Source organism: Rhineura floridana, chromosome 2 (assembly GCF_030035675.1).
Source record: "Rhineura floridana isolate rRhiFlo1 chromosome 2, rRhiFlo1.hap2, whole genome shotgun sequence".
Classification (NCBI taxonomy): Eukaryota; Metazoa; Chordata; class Lepidosauria; order Squamata; family Rhineuridae; genus Rhineura; species Rhineura floridana.
The window spans coordinates 138,131,486-138,147,575 of NC_084481.1; the positions used below are offsets into that span (position 1 = coordinate 138,131,486).

A 16,090-nucleotide genomic window follows, 5' to 3' on the forward strand; every position below is an offset into this window, starting at 1 on the left:
GAATAGGCTATGGTCCCAGTCCCAGACTATGGTCTGAAGGCACATAAGGCTAGCTCTCTGCTGAAGCTGAGTAGGATCAGGTCAGTGCGTGGATGGGAGACCACATGGGAACCATATGTAAGCTGCCTTGGGTTTCAATCATGAAAAGAAAGGCAGGGTACAAATGTAATAAATAAATATATATCTCGCAGACACATCTGATACTGGGACTGGGGGTGTAAACTCGGAATTCCTTAGACAGGAGAGAAACAAAAAAGTGAAGGGAAGAAAGGTAAGAAGGGATGAATGTGAGGAAGTGTAGTTGTATGTCCTAATGTTTCATTTCAGTTGGGGACAAGGATTGAAGCATCAAGTCAACATCTTGATGGACAAGATAAATATCAGAAAAGGCCCCAAGAAGTAGCAGCACCTTTCATCTCTACCAGGTATAACTTATCAGTAACCTTCCCAGCAGCCTTGAAAATTTGTTTCCTTTTGATGTGATTATGAAATGATTTTTCCCTTACACATTCTGCTATTTTTATAACAATTGAGTCTTTTGAGCACATGTGTTTGTTTATAAAACACAGTTCTATTAAATAATAGGCAGAAAACCTTGCAGTTTAAGAACGTACCTATAGCCAACAGATATTTCTATCCAACTTTAAAAAGCAGTGAAATTGGGCAGCTATAGTGAATGCACCAGGGGAGTAGGAGACCTGACCTCCCCTGAGATATTGTAATGCCCTACAAATTTGTCAAAATGCAAACACAATTTGGGTTGGTCTTTCACAGTCCAATCCACTTCCTGTGTAGCTTGGAAGAATTTGGTAATGTGCCTCTGAGCATATGGTGAGTGGTGGCAACACCTGCCATCCCCAAAGATGGAGAACTATATTTTTGTATTTTAGTGTTCTTCTTACTTTGCTTCTTTCCTGTGTTACTAATGTTTCTACAGAGAATATAATCTAGAAAATTTTATTTCCCTCATTATTCATCCTGGAAATCTGTGTCAAATTAATGTCAAAGCCTTTTTACTGGTCAATGTCATATGATGGTGAAGACAGCCTTTTGTGTTTCAAATTGGAGGTTATGCTCTATTTCTATTTTGGGTGCATTAACAGTGGAATCTGAAACTACAGTTTGATGTAAAATCAGACTGATTACAATATGTTGCTACTTCAGCAATGACTCTAGCTGTTGGAAAAAAGAGGATGCATGTTTTCATCCTGCTATGTTTAACCCACTTCATTTAAGGCAAGGTGGGCATGATCAATTAAAAACATAGAGCACACCTAGCATTTTGCTAGAATATATTTCACCTCCCACTGGTTTAATTTGTGCAAACTGAGACACCCCTGATGTCCACTGAAGGCCATTCTGCAGAACAGTCAGTGTCATCACTCCACAATTATTTTTGGAGGTTTTTTAGTGAAAATTTTCACATATTCACAAAAATAGAAACAAAAGAAAATGATTTCCTATAGGAAACTTCACTAAACTATATCTGAACTATATCAACTGTCTTAATAATGTTGCTTTCTCCTTGCTAAAACAAGATCAGCACGGCACATGTCTTCTTTCTGTTATTTGGGCTAATTTCAGGTGTTGCCACCACTCCCCATCACAGCTTGGAAAAGTTACTTTTTTAAACTAAAACTCTCATCAGCACCAGCCAGCATGGCCACTGGATTGGGCTGATGGGAGTTGTAGTTCAAAAAAGTAACTTTTCCAAGTTCTGCTCCCCATATGCTCAGAGGCACGTTACCAAATTCTTCCAAGCTACACAGGAAGTGGATTGGACTGTGAAAGACAAACCCAAATTGTGTTTGCATTTTGACAAATTTGTAGGGCAGTATAATATCTGAGATAGAAATATCTGTGGGCTATAAGTACATTCTTAAACCGCAAGGGGTATTTTTGCCTATTAGTGAATTTCTCTGCTTTTTAATCCAGGAAGTAAGAAATGGGATTCTGTGCAAGTTTGCTGAGAATGAATTGATCACATGCATGCTTATTGAGTTTACTCCTCTGCAGTCTTGCTTAGGATAGGTGAAACTGACCACAGGGGATGGGGAGGGGAGAAGGAGGAAGGGGGGGAAGGGCAGAGGGAAGGAGGGAGATGGGAGCAGGCAGGAGGGGAGAAGAAGGTTTGATCATTTGCATGCTTATTGAGTTCAGTAGGATTTACTCCCGTGCAATCATGCTTAGGATAGGTAAAACTGACTGGGGGGAGGGAGGGCTGGAGTGGGCAGGGGACGAGGAGGAAGAAAAAGGGGAGGGGAGGAGGAAGGGAAAGGAGAGGGAAAAGGCAGGTCTGATCATTTGCATGCTTATTAAGTGCAATGGTATTTACTCCTATGCAATCATGGTTAGGATAGGTAAAACTGACATGGGGAGGGGGAAGGAGTGCATTGGAGGGGGCAAAGGAAGGGGGAAGGGAGGGCAGGTTTGATTATTTGCATGCTTATAGAGTTCAATGGTATTTACTCCTTTCCAATCATGCTTAAGATATGTAAAACTGTCCATGGGGAGGAGGAAGGGGAGGGGGAAGGGGAAGTAGGGGATTGGAAGGGGATGGGGATAGAGAGGGCAGAACAAAGGAAGGGGGAGGGGAGGGGCAGGAGGGGAAATAAGAGGGAGAAGGGAGGGTGGGTTTGATCATTTGCATACTTTTGAGATCAATGAGATTTATTTCTGTGCAATCATGTTTGAAAATGGAAATGGACTGCCTTCAAGTTGATCCTGACTTATGGCGACCCTATGAATAGGGTTTTCATGGTAAACAGTATTCAGAGGTGGTTTTACCATTGCCTTCCTCTGAGGCTGAGAGGCAGTGACTGGCCCAAGGTCACCCAGTGAGCTTCAGGGCTGTGTGGGGATTTGAACCTTGGTCTCCCAGGTCATAGTCCAACACTGACCCGTGAGAGGGGCAGGGAGGGGAGGGGGAGGGGAGGAGATTGGGTGGGTGGGCACTGGGCAGAAGGGAAGCCCCTTTCATTTCCAAAGGGAAAACATTGTGTACGGTATCACTGCTTTTCAGCATTTCCCCCACCTTTTTATTCTACAGCAGGCACATGTAGCCTCCCACCCAAATTTAAACCAAAACTGTCCCTGGCCACATCCACACCACGCTTGCTTAACAACACTCTAAATTTTCATGGTGATACATAAAACAGAGAGAATTGAGAGTTCAAAGTCTAAAAAGAGAGAGAGAGAAAACTCAGAGCCCTTTTGGGCTTTTTTCTGTCAGAGTTCTCATAATCTGTTGAAATTCATTAAAAATCAGCCATGTTCACAGAGTACCTGCAATCCTATTAATGACTTTGCCCCATACCTTCATCTTCTGCAGTTTAAAAGTTTAAAAAATCCCTGGCTGATTTGTAATTAATTTAAGAAATTTTACATTGAACTGAATGATAGTGTTGGGCATGCTCAGTAAGAACCTACTGTCAGTGTTCTAAAAGCCAGACTCACAGCTGCTTGGCTTGCCTAATCAAGGGGCCACTTTGATTTCACTTGAGACAGATATGCCTTCCCCCAAAGAATCCTGGGAAGTATAGTATGTGAATGGTGCTGAGAGGAGACTTCTATTCCACTGACAGAGTGCCAGTGGCCAGAATGGTTTAACACCCACTCTAATTGAAGGTCTGTGAGGGGAACAGGGTATCTCCTAGCAACTCTCAGCACCCTTCACTAACTTTGAACTCAATTCTCTCTGACTGTTTTCTATATCGCCATGAAAATTTAGAGGGTTGTTAAGCAAGCATTTCTGAGTTCAGGACTATAAGTTTAGTAAGGTTTTGTTTTGAAATGAGCTTATGGTATGGTTGCCAGGCTCACGATCTAAGCATGATTCTGTATCTTTAAGAGAAGAGAAAATTCAGCCAAGTGTAGGTTTTCTTGCAACACTGTAATGGGAAAAACCACAAGGTGAAATTCTCCCTTTCTCCTGCACAACGTTTAAAGATACAGAAGACCTCTTGGTTGCCAGGCCCAGCCTCTGTATCTTTAAAAGTTGTGCAGGGGAAAGGGAGAATTTCACCTTGTGGTTTTTCCCAACAATGTTGCAAGAAAACCTGCACTTGGCTGAATTTTCTCTTCTCTTAAAGATACAGAATCATTCTCAGGCCCGGAGCCTGGCAACCCTAGCTTATGGGAAGCATCAGAATGGCATGGGGGGTATTTTCAATTCAACAAGCGGAATGTGAAAAATCCATGCTCACTATAGTATAAAGACACTCTTGTCGCTGTATAATACCATTCTCCTTACTGCTAATTTATAAGTTCAGCCTGACAGCATCTTTTCCTTAATCACACTGTGAAAGGCTTTAGTGTGCAGTATTTATGACAAACTACACAAAATCCTTTGTACATTCATTTGTTATTTTCACTGGGGAAATCATATGGCTTGTTACTGTTCAGTTTTCTGAAATGGTTTTATTTTCAGCTTTATCTTTTTTATTTAATCACAGCATTATTACTACTACCTAGGGATATAACACAGCTAATGTTGAGCACTTTAAAGTCCTAAAATGTGCTTACATCTTTCCCTCTGAAATACATGGAGGCACAATCCTATACACACTTATTTAAGGATAACCCGACTGAACTCAATGCAACTTACTTCCATGTATATATGTATAGGATAGTGCTGCAAGTGTTTAACTCTGTCAAGATTGTTCCCTAAAATAGGTTATGTTCATTCACTTAATAAAAGTTCCCATTTAAACAGGGTGGATTGGGGGGTTACAACTCAGTCATGCATTTCTATACTTCTGTAGGTAAACTGTATATTCATGTATTTGCTATGTTTGTAATTTTATATCATATTATTTCTCATAGGAATAATATCTAAATATTATCTAAGAACATGAAAATACATAATGATACATAAACTAGCTAGATTCCATTCCAGCCAAGTTAACTGAATTGTCACTGTTTTCAATGGTACTTGGCCATGGCTAACTTGAGCCACAGTTAGGGCTAAAATCCATTGAAAGAAATTATGTTTTAATGACTGCAGCCATGAGCAAATGGCAGGAACAATTTCAACTCTTTCAGTTAAAAGACAATCTCAGCATAGTATACAATTTGACTCTGATTGTGTCACACAAATTTGTAACCACTAATGATGGAGCTGGAATTATTATTTTCCTTAATATTTTACCTACTAAATGTGGTAATATTTGAAGACAGCATAGACGTATCTATAACAACCTCTCTTGAAATGAAACTAGGTTTTGTACAAAGGATCACAGCAAAAGCTCTATTTGGCAGTTCATATTAACACACAACTAGTAAATCAGAGAACAGAGGACATGTCCTCATTAGCAGAAACCCTGTCTTGTCCAGATTTCCAACTGCAGACAGTTTCTAAGCATGTTCAATCAAATTCACTTTAAAATTCTCTTCAAACCTTCACGCAAATTGTGCAAAGATCTGAAGACCATCCCACATGCCTGGGGATACCGGCGGCAGAGCTTGCATGCACACACCCCTGCCCCACTACCTGATTTTACTTTTTGCATGCTGAGATAAACACCTGAAAGCAGCTTTTGTTGTGAAAAATCTAGTTTCATTTCAAGAGAGGTTGATGTTTATGTTGTCTTCAGCTGTTACTACATTCAGTAGTGTATGAACAAATTTCTGTACATGCCTAAATGTTTCTACCCAATCAAGGTTTTGGCTTGAAAAAAAAAACAACTACAGGCAGTTTCTAACCAGTAAGTAGGGATAGAAAGATCTATCAGTTTCAGTTTTCTCCATTTCTCATTTTTCAATCTTAAATTCAATGTTCCACATTTCTGCAGAAATTTGCTATTTTTTTTTTAAATCATCATGAACATTCTTCAGCATTTTAGGGTGCAATCCAATTGCTGTTTATGCCAGGCTGAGGAGAGTTGGATATGGTGAACCTTCAGCTGAGCCAGGGAAGCCCAGCCCAGCATAAGGGGAGCTAGTGGAGGCTGGTGGCAGGTCTGCAAAAGGGGTGTTCAGGGGGCGCATCAGAGTAGGGGCTGAGGGGGAACCCAGTATGCCAAGAAAAGGGGTGGCATGTTTTTTGTTTTCTCCCTTTGTGCCCTGTCAGTGCAGATAGCATCCTGCTCTCCAAGAGGCAGCTGGATGTGGCAGCCCCTTTTTCCACTGGCTCCGTTCCTGCCAGTCTCCAGCAATTTGGATTGCATGCAGTTTTGTCTAATGTACACATTTTTGGAAACCATTTTTATTCACACTTTCCCCTAATATATGTATTTTTGTAAACATTGCTTGGTTGGTGAACTGCATTGCAAAATTTGGATAAGTGCAAATTTTGAAGCATGGCTGTGTTTTAGTTCTCATATTGTTTCAGAAAGTGCAAGTTTGATCGATATAAATGTAAATTGGATTGAATTTCTCCCCTATACCTACTTCTAGATAAACTTTTCCACCTAGAATCTTGTGTGATCTGTCCTAAATGGCTCACATGAAAGCAAAAGAAATTTTCAAGAAGCAATCATTTGCAATGCTTTACAATGCCAGACAATTGGGACCACCTAAAGTATTTAGTAGTGCAATCCTTACTCAGAAGTAAGTCCCATTGATTAAGGAAGGGAAGTAAGTATAGGGCCATAGCCTAAGAGTTCTTTCTGGATGTAGTTTTTCTAATAATAGTAAGTGAAAGAGGAAATCCCACAATTCAGTAATTACCCAGCTACTGGTCCAATAAGTGGTGCCATCTCCTTTGAAGAGTCTCATCTTTATTTAATAACCCCCCATAAACTACCACATTACTGTATGTAGTCTAGTGGCAGTAGTATCTCAGAAGTCCTGCTCTGCCCACCTGAGTGAAGCCTAGGTGGGCGGTGCACATTTGCAGCCTGGGGTTGAAGTCCCAGATGCCATTAGATGAGTGGGCAGTGGCCCAGTGTATTAAGGGAATGTAAGGGAAGGGATTGTGCTCCCCTTTGGGCCTTTCAATTCCCTTCCCCCCCATGCACCTGGGATAGGTTTTGGGCCTTTAAGAACCCCACCCCCCATGCTCGGGACAGATTATAGGAGGGGAGACTGCACAGGCCTTTCAAGCCTTTCAACACAGGCCCTATTTCTCCCCTTTTGGTTGCCAAGGCTGGGCAGGAGTTCAGCCTAGGTAGGGTGCACAGGACGGGGAGGGATGTGGGTTAAGCCCTGGCAGCCTTTATTTGCCATCGTGCAGAGCTCTTTGGTTAGGCTTGCAGCCTCTTGCTAGACCCAGGCCTATATGAGGTTTAAGGTACTTTTCCTATTATTTTATTACACGGGGGCTGCATTGTGGGGTGCAGAGCTCTTTGGTTAGGCTTATGACTTCCTGCTAGGCTCAGGCATATATTAGGTTGAGGTAATTAATTCTATTATTATTATTATTATTATATTACATTGTGGCCTTTTTGTGGGGCCTGGTGAGTCTTTTGGGCCTTTTATATTTGGGTAATGATGGTGTGCAGAGATAACAGGGTTTGCTAGAAACTGTCTAAAGCACATAACCTAGGAGACAGCGATTCTGTTCCATTCCAAGTGTCAATTCCACATGACTTGTTAACTCTGAGACAAAAGATGCATTTATTTGAATTTGGTCTCATATAAAAAACAAAGCATATGGCATTTTATATTTAAAGAAAAGCATGCAAACTTCTGCAAGGAACAGAAGGTCTAACAGCTGATAATGTGGCTTGATTGGAGGATAGGAATTAAGAGGAAAGCCAGATATACTTAACGGGCTCTTATCCTCATTTTACAGGCTCTTAGACTCTTATTGAAACAGAGGTTGCTTTGACAGGATCTTAGACTCTAATTGACACAGAGGCTGCCTTTTAAGGCCCAGACAGATCTTCACCCTTTCCTGGTGATTTACAACAACAACAAAACCTTCTTGTTAGGACTTCTGATATCATTTACCTGAAATCATGTATAGCATGCAACTTTTGCATTGTGTATGAAATCCCACAGGGTGTAATCTGCTACAGTGGAGGCACATATTGGTGACTGTTGCTCTAGGAATGATATCATTCATTTGAAATCAATATAGTATGCAAAATTTGCATTTCAAACATCTATTCTGATAGGTGTTTGGAAACCCACTAGGAGAAAGCTGCTGCAGTGGGCCCCAATATTGGTGACAGCAGCATATACTCAGTCTCTGTGCTTTCGGGGAACTGGGTTAGCTGCAATGCAATAGCAACTGGTAAAGTGTACTTACTTATAAATGATTTGTGAAACAGTGAGATATGAGGCCAGGGGCCCTCAAAGGGGTAAGAAGAAGCCCCCAGCAGAAGCTGCTCAAGGAAAGTGTCCCTTCTCAGTTAAGTTTGAGGTGCTATGAACCTTGCTTGCAGACTGCCCAGTTTAGGGGGAGACTTGTTTTTATCATGTTTTCTTTTGGTTTCCGGATCCTATAATGTGGCCCCAGGCTTGCCTTTATGGCCGCAATCTTAACTCTGTCTAAGGCATGGTCACAATGGTCCAGAGAAAGATTGCTAAAGGCATACAGTTGGGCAGGGTTATTGGCCCCTTCACATCATCCCCTACCTCTGGTCTCAGGAAGCCCCCCCCGGTACAGTGCCCAAAGTGGCATCTGGCAAAGTCCACCTAATTTACCATCTGTCATACCCATGGGGTCAGTCAGTTATGGCTTCATACCAGATAGTCTATGAACAGTGCACTACACCCTATTCAACCTGGTGCATGCCTGTGGCAGAGGTGCCTTATGGGCAAGTGTGACAGCTAATCTGCCTTTCATCTCCTGCTGGTACATGCTCCACATGGTGGATTGGAGTGGCAGAGTTTTGACTTTTAGGTCAATTCTATGTGGCAGAGCATTACATATGGGCTGCTCTATTTCTCACATGAAGCGCTTCAGCTCCTTCTGGGAGGGAGCAGTCAGGAGACAAGTGGGCTCAGAAGCAGTGGGGCACTATCTGTATGATTTCCTGTTCACGGGTAGGGCAGATTTTTGGGTGCATGTTAGCACCTGATGTCACAGTTTATAGCCTGCCTATGTAAATGGGGTTTCCTTTAGAAGAAGGGAAAATGGAGGACCCTGCCCCAGTGTTAACCTTCCTGGGTATCAAGATTGACTCTTGGGCCCAGGGCTGTAGGCTGTTGCAGACCAAGATCCTGGAGTTTTCAGGGGGCAGGAAAGTGTTTCCTTTCTGCCCTCCAGGTGTTTGGGGTATTTTATGATGGATTTATGATGCCTTACCATAGGTTCAGAATTATGGCTGCCTTATGTGCTGACCTGGCTGTGTGGCCCTCTTTCCTACGGGGCTTCAATGGTGTTTCATTTTGGAGGAAGGACAGATTCCAGGAGGGAGCACTACAAGTCCAACAGAGTTATTGTTACGCTGTCACCGAATCAGTTGGAGGGGTATCGGCAGTACTGTGCAAACCGCACATTGGGAGATTGGGGAGCGGAGTCAGAGATGGCCATAAGCCTATCTGTTGCCCCAGCATGCTCACCAGCTATCAGAATGCAGGAAGGGATTCCCAGGAGTTCAGGGCCAACAGGGGCTATGCGGAGGTGTGGCCTATTCCTGTGAATTGCATACTGGAATTCATCGTGGATGGTAGGAGTTAAAGCCCATATGTCAGTGTCCTATGAGGTAAGCTGGCGGGGCTGTCCCTTTAAGGCCAAGGCAGGGGGCTTTCAGGACCATTTGGTCGAATTTGGGATGTGATGTGCTGACCGGCTGGGCCAGAAAACACCTGCATACCCCCTTTTTCGCCTGACCCGCCTGGGATTATTAGTCAGGGGGGGGTGCCTTGTGGCCATCACCCTTCGAAGCTCAGCAATTGCATGCAATGGCCCTCACACTAATTTTTTAGCCTTCTGGATGGGGGAGTGGGTTGCTGGGTCCAGATCTGACTATTCCTTATGAGCCTTCCCATGGTCCGTGTTCAGTTTTGAGCCAGACCAGGGGTGCAAGGGTCACATCATCATTTTATCTTGCCCCAAGAATGGATACCTGTCCTGTGAGGGCATTACAGTGTTTCTTGGATACCTGAGGCTCTAGGCCTGGTTGTCTGTTGTTAATAAGGAGAGATCTCCCCTGACAAAGTTTTAGTTTAGCACCGCAAGGCCTGGGAGCAGATACAATAGGGGTTTGGGACATGCTCCCCCAGAATTTGAGTTGCCTACACGGCAGTGGAGTTGCCTACCTGGTACAGTCTATCTTTGGTTTTGTAACCGTGGGTGCAGGCCATTGGAAGGTGGAATTATGTGGCGCATAAGAAACATTCACCCCTGAGGCGAGCCTGAAGGTCCAGGACGCAGCTGTTCAAATTGTTTCTGTTTTTGGCAGGTTGCTGGATGGAGATGGAGCAGGTGAGCAGCCTACTCTGCAGCCATGGCATGATATTATGGGCTGGCCTTGGGGCCACAAACTCACGTTGGTTCACAGTTGGGCCTCAGATGGAGGGCCACGGTTCAGTGGCTGGGTCAACAGAGTATGCTCTGGGATGGGCTCCTACCCACATTGCTCCAGCAGGTTTCTGTGCAGATGGTTCTGCATGTGGCAGTCATTCACCTCGGTGGGCATGACCATGGTTTGATAAGGGCAAGGCCCTTAGTGTTTAGGCATGTGAGGACATGCAGTTGATAAGGCAATGTTGGCCTTTGGTGCATCTGCTTTGGTCAGACATTCTCCCATGCAGGGTTTGGCGTGGTGTATGGAACCCCATTGGGATTGATGGGGACAAAAGAGGGTCAACTGGCAGATTCGGTTGGCTCTTCTTGAGCATGGGGGGTTGGCTATTCTGCACCCCCACATACAGCATTAGAGGGTTGAGCTTTATAGGGCCGATGGCGCTCACCTGTCAGACGCAGGGAACAACATCTTCTTGGGAGACCTGCAGAGGTGTCTCTGAGAGGTGCTTCTCGGCAGTGGGGTAAAGGGGGACTAAATAGAGATTTGTCCCCCTTTTGGTGGAAGATAGGTGCAGGAAGGGAAATAGGTAAGGACAGCTTGGTGGCCCCCTTAGGCAACTTTGGAGGTGATTGGTGGTTCCGGAGGCCTGCCAGGAAGAGCTTTACGGCCCGAGGGCAGGATATGGACTGCTTCTGGGGCCTTCTTACCTCATCCACCTGTAGTTGTATGGCCCCGGGGGGTTGTGATGTGGGAAGGCCTCCTTGCTTACCTACAGGTGTGGCTGGGGTAAGGGGTAAGATAAAAGGGCTTACACTTGTGCCAGCAGGGGCTGGTCACCCAAGAGCTGTAAACAAAGACTTGCTTACAGATAGTTCCGCACCTAGGTTTTCCTCTGCCTTGGTTAAACTTTTGTTTATAGTTTAATAAAGTGGCCCTTTGTTCAATCCAGTTTACTGTGTCTATATCTTATTTCAACCCTCTGCCGCAAATGCAGACAAGTTTATTAATGCACCATAACACAAACGTCATCAAGAAAAAGAATATCTGTCTGCCACTCCTCATACGCAGTGGCTATTGACAGCTTACTCTAGTATAAAAGATAATTATGGTAACATTTTAAAAAACACATGGATCTTGTTTAAAAGCCAGTTATTCTAGTTTAAAAGACACACATACCTAGGCCTAAGGACCCACTATATTGTAGAGCTCAAAAATGCAGTTTATATAACAATAAAAAGTGTCAATAAATGATGCAAAAAACCCATATACATGAGCAGTAAACTGAAATATATTTTCAGTGCCTCAAAATACCTTTCCTGAGTAGTAAATTATGCAAAGATCAGTTCTCATAATGTCTGTGCATGCTATAATTGCCAGATGATAAATCAAACAGTGAAACCCTAACAGAGCCTAGCATCTTGTGCAGTTTGAACTTAGGCAACTGTCAAGAAATATTAATAGTGTATACTTGTTTTATCAAGTTGTTGGAGAAACAGACCAACCTCGGCAGATGGTACCATTCCCCACATATCCAGGTTTGCAGGTGCAGCTATGTCCCCTGACTGTGTTAGTACAGATTGCGTTCTCATCACAGTTGTGCTGTCCGCTGTCACATTCATCACGCTCTACAAGAAAACAATGCAAGAGAGTGAGCAAGAGGAGGGAGGGAAAATAAATTTTCAGCTGGCTGATCTGACATTTGAAAAGCTAGTTATAACTAATGACTGGTTACTACAATGGCTGAACACAGCAGAAGAAACACTGGATGGAGGAGCCTAACATGGGCCTCTTCCATTTCAGGTCATAATTCATAGCAGACAGCTCATGGATTTTAGATGCACCTACCTAGCAAAAACCTACCTAGTAAAAAAGCATAGAATCAGAATTGATTAGAACAAAAAATGCTATCTGGGATGAATATTGAGAGTTTTCTCCACAGGAGCATGCAACTTAGATGTTAGATCTGCTGTACGTTTCTCATTAGATTCCATCTGGAATTGTTGCCCTAACACATCTTTTTACAGTATATCTGCCCCCTCTTTATCGTGGATGGGATCTAAAGCTGTGGAAACTGGTGGGGTAAGATTTATCTACTGAGGCAGTTAGAGGTGGCAAAATCAATAAAATGGTGTATAAAAAGAATGCAAATACAATTGGAAGGATAGGAGGGCAAGGGAGGAAGTTTCTCTTCCTGCTCCATCCAAAGTTAAGCCTTCATCATCCCAGTAAGTTTACACCTTCCATAGACAGGCTGCTGGTGTCAGGATAGGGAGACACCTTTCCAGTTGGCTTTAAGCCATCTGAACTCAGGGAAGGTTAATTCTGAAGGGAGAGGAAGGGGGGGTAATTTCCATGAATGGTGACCAGCTCTCTCAATATTCTAGCCATGTAACACACACTGGTCTTTATTAATAACAGTGTAGGGATTAATGGTTTTGTTTACATCTGAAAGAAAATTACGAAGTGGGTTTCTGAGAGAATCTCTCCTACATTCCCCATTTCCCCTGCTATCCAGTTTCTCTTGCTACATATGGTTCTGATTACTTAGCTCATTGCTGAAAAGGAACCATGAGAAGTGGGCAGAACTTATCACAAATCACATACTGATCAACTCTAATATTTATATAATGAAGGCCACTACCATTTCAAAGTGCATCTGCAGAACAATGGTATCTCCAAGCTATATGTAGGTATTACTAGCTTGCTATTCAGACAAGTGAAGACTTCCTTTAGATCACCACATTGCTTTGATGTTGATTTGGAATGTGAATATCCATTTATTATACGAGTACTGTCAGCATGTTAAGGATTCAGAGGATAGCAACAGAGTCTTTGGAATATCCGTGGTACAAGGATAATAATGAATGAACTAGGCTTTCTTAGCTCAGGGTAAGAAAATTAAATAAAGCTAGTAGAACAGGTTTAAAACTGTATAAATCCAATGCTTGTCATGAAGATGGAACATTTCTCCCTTGTCACTGTGAGAAAAACATGACACAATCGAACTGAGCATCAGCAGCATGAGAAAAAGCTGAATATTAGAGAACAACCTTTGTAATGCGCCAGAAGGACTAAGGATCAAGCAGCTGGGAGAAATTATGGATCCTTTATCAGTAGAGATTTTTAAAGAGAAGCTGGAGATGCATCTGCCATGGATGATCTAGGTAAGGATTTTCAGTCTTGCAGTAAAGCATTGGAGCAGATGTCTAATGGGGTCTCTTCCAACTGCGTATTATTATAATTCTATTGATACAGGAAATTTTGAAGAGTGTCTTTTGAGATGGCAACTGTATTCATTTTCAAATATTTAGTACCAAAGCAACCTATATAAAGACAATGCAGTTTCTGAGCACTTTACACCTGAGCACTGAACTTCATCTGCTTCCCAACCAGCTCTTTTATCTCTTTATGAAGAGGAACTTGAAGAAGATCTGTCATCTGTCAACAAAGTGTATATAGCTATTGTACAGCTGCAGTTGTCACACTCTCCTCTTACCTCCTTAAAGGGCTAAGACTTGGAGAACCAGTGACATGCATGATTCTGCCACAGCACTATAGTGTGTGTCAAATGTAGGAACTTTTTTATACAGAAAAAGTTATAGAAACTTCACTTGTGGCTGTCTGAGGGTAGAGACACACTTACTGTTCTGCCGGTTCCAGTGCATCTCCATCTCTCTTTTTTGAAAATGGGGCACATAACACTAGTCAAACCCTACCCCTTTCCCTGTAAAACCTGGTGGGATCACCTTTTTTTAAAAATCACTTCAAAGAGATTTCGCAACTGGTCAAGAGATCAACCTGTTCCCCCTCCAGGTATCCAATGGAAACACTTTGCTGTAGGCGACTAGCATGCTCATAGCCCGAGTCTCTTAATCCACAATGGGTTTTGGCTCTTTAAAGTGAGAAAAAGGACAAGAGGAGCCTCTTCAGTGCAGCGGTATAGGGGCTGAATGTGCAATAACACCACATACACACACCCCTCATCATTCTTCCTACTCCCCTCACACACAGTTAAGGTTAGAAAACACTGAACTTTGGATACATTTAAAAAAATGATTCCCATTTCAAAGTTATAATCACATTGTCTGTACAGCAAGCAAATTTCCATATAAAAACTTTCAAGATTATTTTGAAAAGGTTCATTTATAAATAAAAGATGTACACCTGCAAAATTGGTTAATTCTACTACATCTTGCAGGAGTATTCCACAGATTAATAAATGCAAAGCATTTTGATCTTTTCATATGGAAGGCAGTGCAGGGGATCAAAGTATATTATTATCAAGTAGCTGATGACCTGCACTCTGTTTAATTGCAGCTGTAGAAGTCAACAAAAGGAATATATATTTCATTTTACTCATCTTCTCATCCATCTTGCCCAACAGAAAGATATTACATTTAATGGGGCTTGGAAGGAGAAGCAGTGAGATATCTCAAAGAACTGTAACCTATACTAATTAGTATATTCATAAATAATTTGGACACAAGAATGGCTAATGAAGTATCCATGGTCATGGTCGTTTCCCATTCCCACTCAGAATGGGAAAATGGTTACACATTCAATTGTGTGTAGCTTTCAGTAATATTCTTGGCTGGGAAGGAGCACTCTTTCTTGGCCTTTTTTTCTTAATGTCATTTGTTATTTAGTTTAATTTTTGTAAATTGTATTGCTTTTATTGATGTATTTTTATACGTGTGTTTATTTTTCTTTGTAAGCCACCTTGAGGGCCTTTGGCCAAAAGATGGGGTATAATAATAATAATAATAATAATAATAATAAAGCTAAACATGTAGAGGGGAAAGCAGGATCATATCTAATGACCCTGACATATCATCTCTATATTTGGCAGAAGGTATACAAGGGTATTCTACATGTGTACTGTTTTATAAATAGGCAAGCCAACATGACTGTGAATTCCAAATGATTAAGGTTTTTCTCCCAATGGAGGGCTGTAGAAAGTGGAGTCCCTCAAGGATCGGTATTGGGACCTGTACTTTTCAACTTGTTCATTAATGACCTAGAATTAGGAGTGAGCAGTGAAGTGGCCAAGTTTGCTGATGACACTAAATTGTTCAGGGTTGTTAAAACAAAAAGGGATTGCGAAGAGCTCCCAAAAGACCTCTCCAAACTGAGTGAATGGGCAGAAAAATGGCAAATGCAATTCAATATCAACAAGTGTAAAATTATGCATATTGGAGCAAAAAATCTGAATTTCACATATACGCTCATGGGGTCTGAACTGGCGGTGACCGACCAGGAGACCTCGGGGTTGTAGTGGACAGCACGATGAAAATGTCAATCCAGTGTGCGGCAACTGTGAAAAAGGCAAATTCCATGCTAGCGATAATTAGGAAAGGTATTGAAAATAAAACAGCTGATATCATAATGCCGTTGTATAAATCTATGGTGCGGACGCATTTGGAATACTGTGTACAGTTCTGGTCGCCTCATCTCAAAAAGGATATTCTAGAGTTGGAAAAGGTTCAGAAGAGGGCAACCAGAATGATCAAGGGGATGGAGCGACTCCCTTCCGAGGAAAGGTTGTAGCATTTGGGGCTTTTTAGTTTAGAGAAAAGGCGGGTCAGAGGAGACATGATAGAAGTGTATAAAATTATGCATGGCATTGAGAAAGTGGATAGAGAAAAGTTCTTCTCCCTCTCTCATAATACTAGAACTTGTGGACATTCAAAGAAGCTGAATGTTGGAAGATTCAGGACAGACAAAAGGAA

At 42.3% G+C, this 16,090-nt stretch overlaps 1 protein-coding gene across 8 annotated transcripts in view; it reads right to left on the reverse strand.

The window, feature by feature from the left end:
* Positions 1-16,090, reverse strand: part of NELL1 (neural EGFL like 1) — an 859,864-nt gene that overhangs the window by 274,759 nt on the left and 569,015 nt on the right. For all 8 annotated transcript variants that reach the window (XM_061610630.1, XM_061610631.1, XM_061610636.1 and 5 more), the window contains one exon: positions 11,864-11,986. In XM_061610630.1, the coding sequence (XP_061466614.1) occupies positions 11,864-11,986 (123 nt within the window). The remainder of the gene's footprint in view (positions 1-11,863; positions 11,987-16,090) is intronic.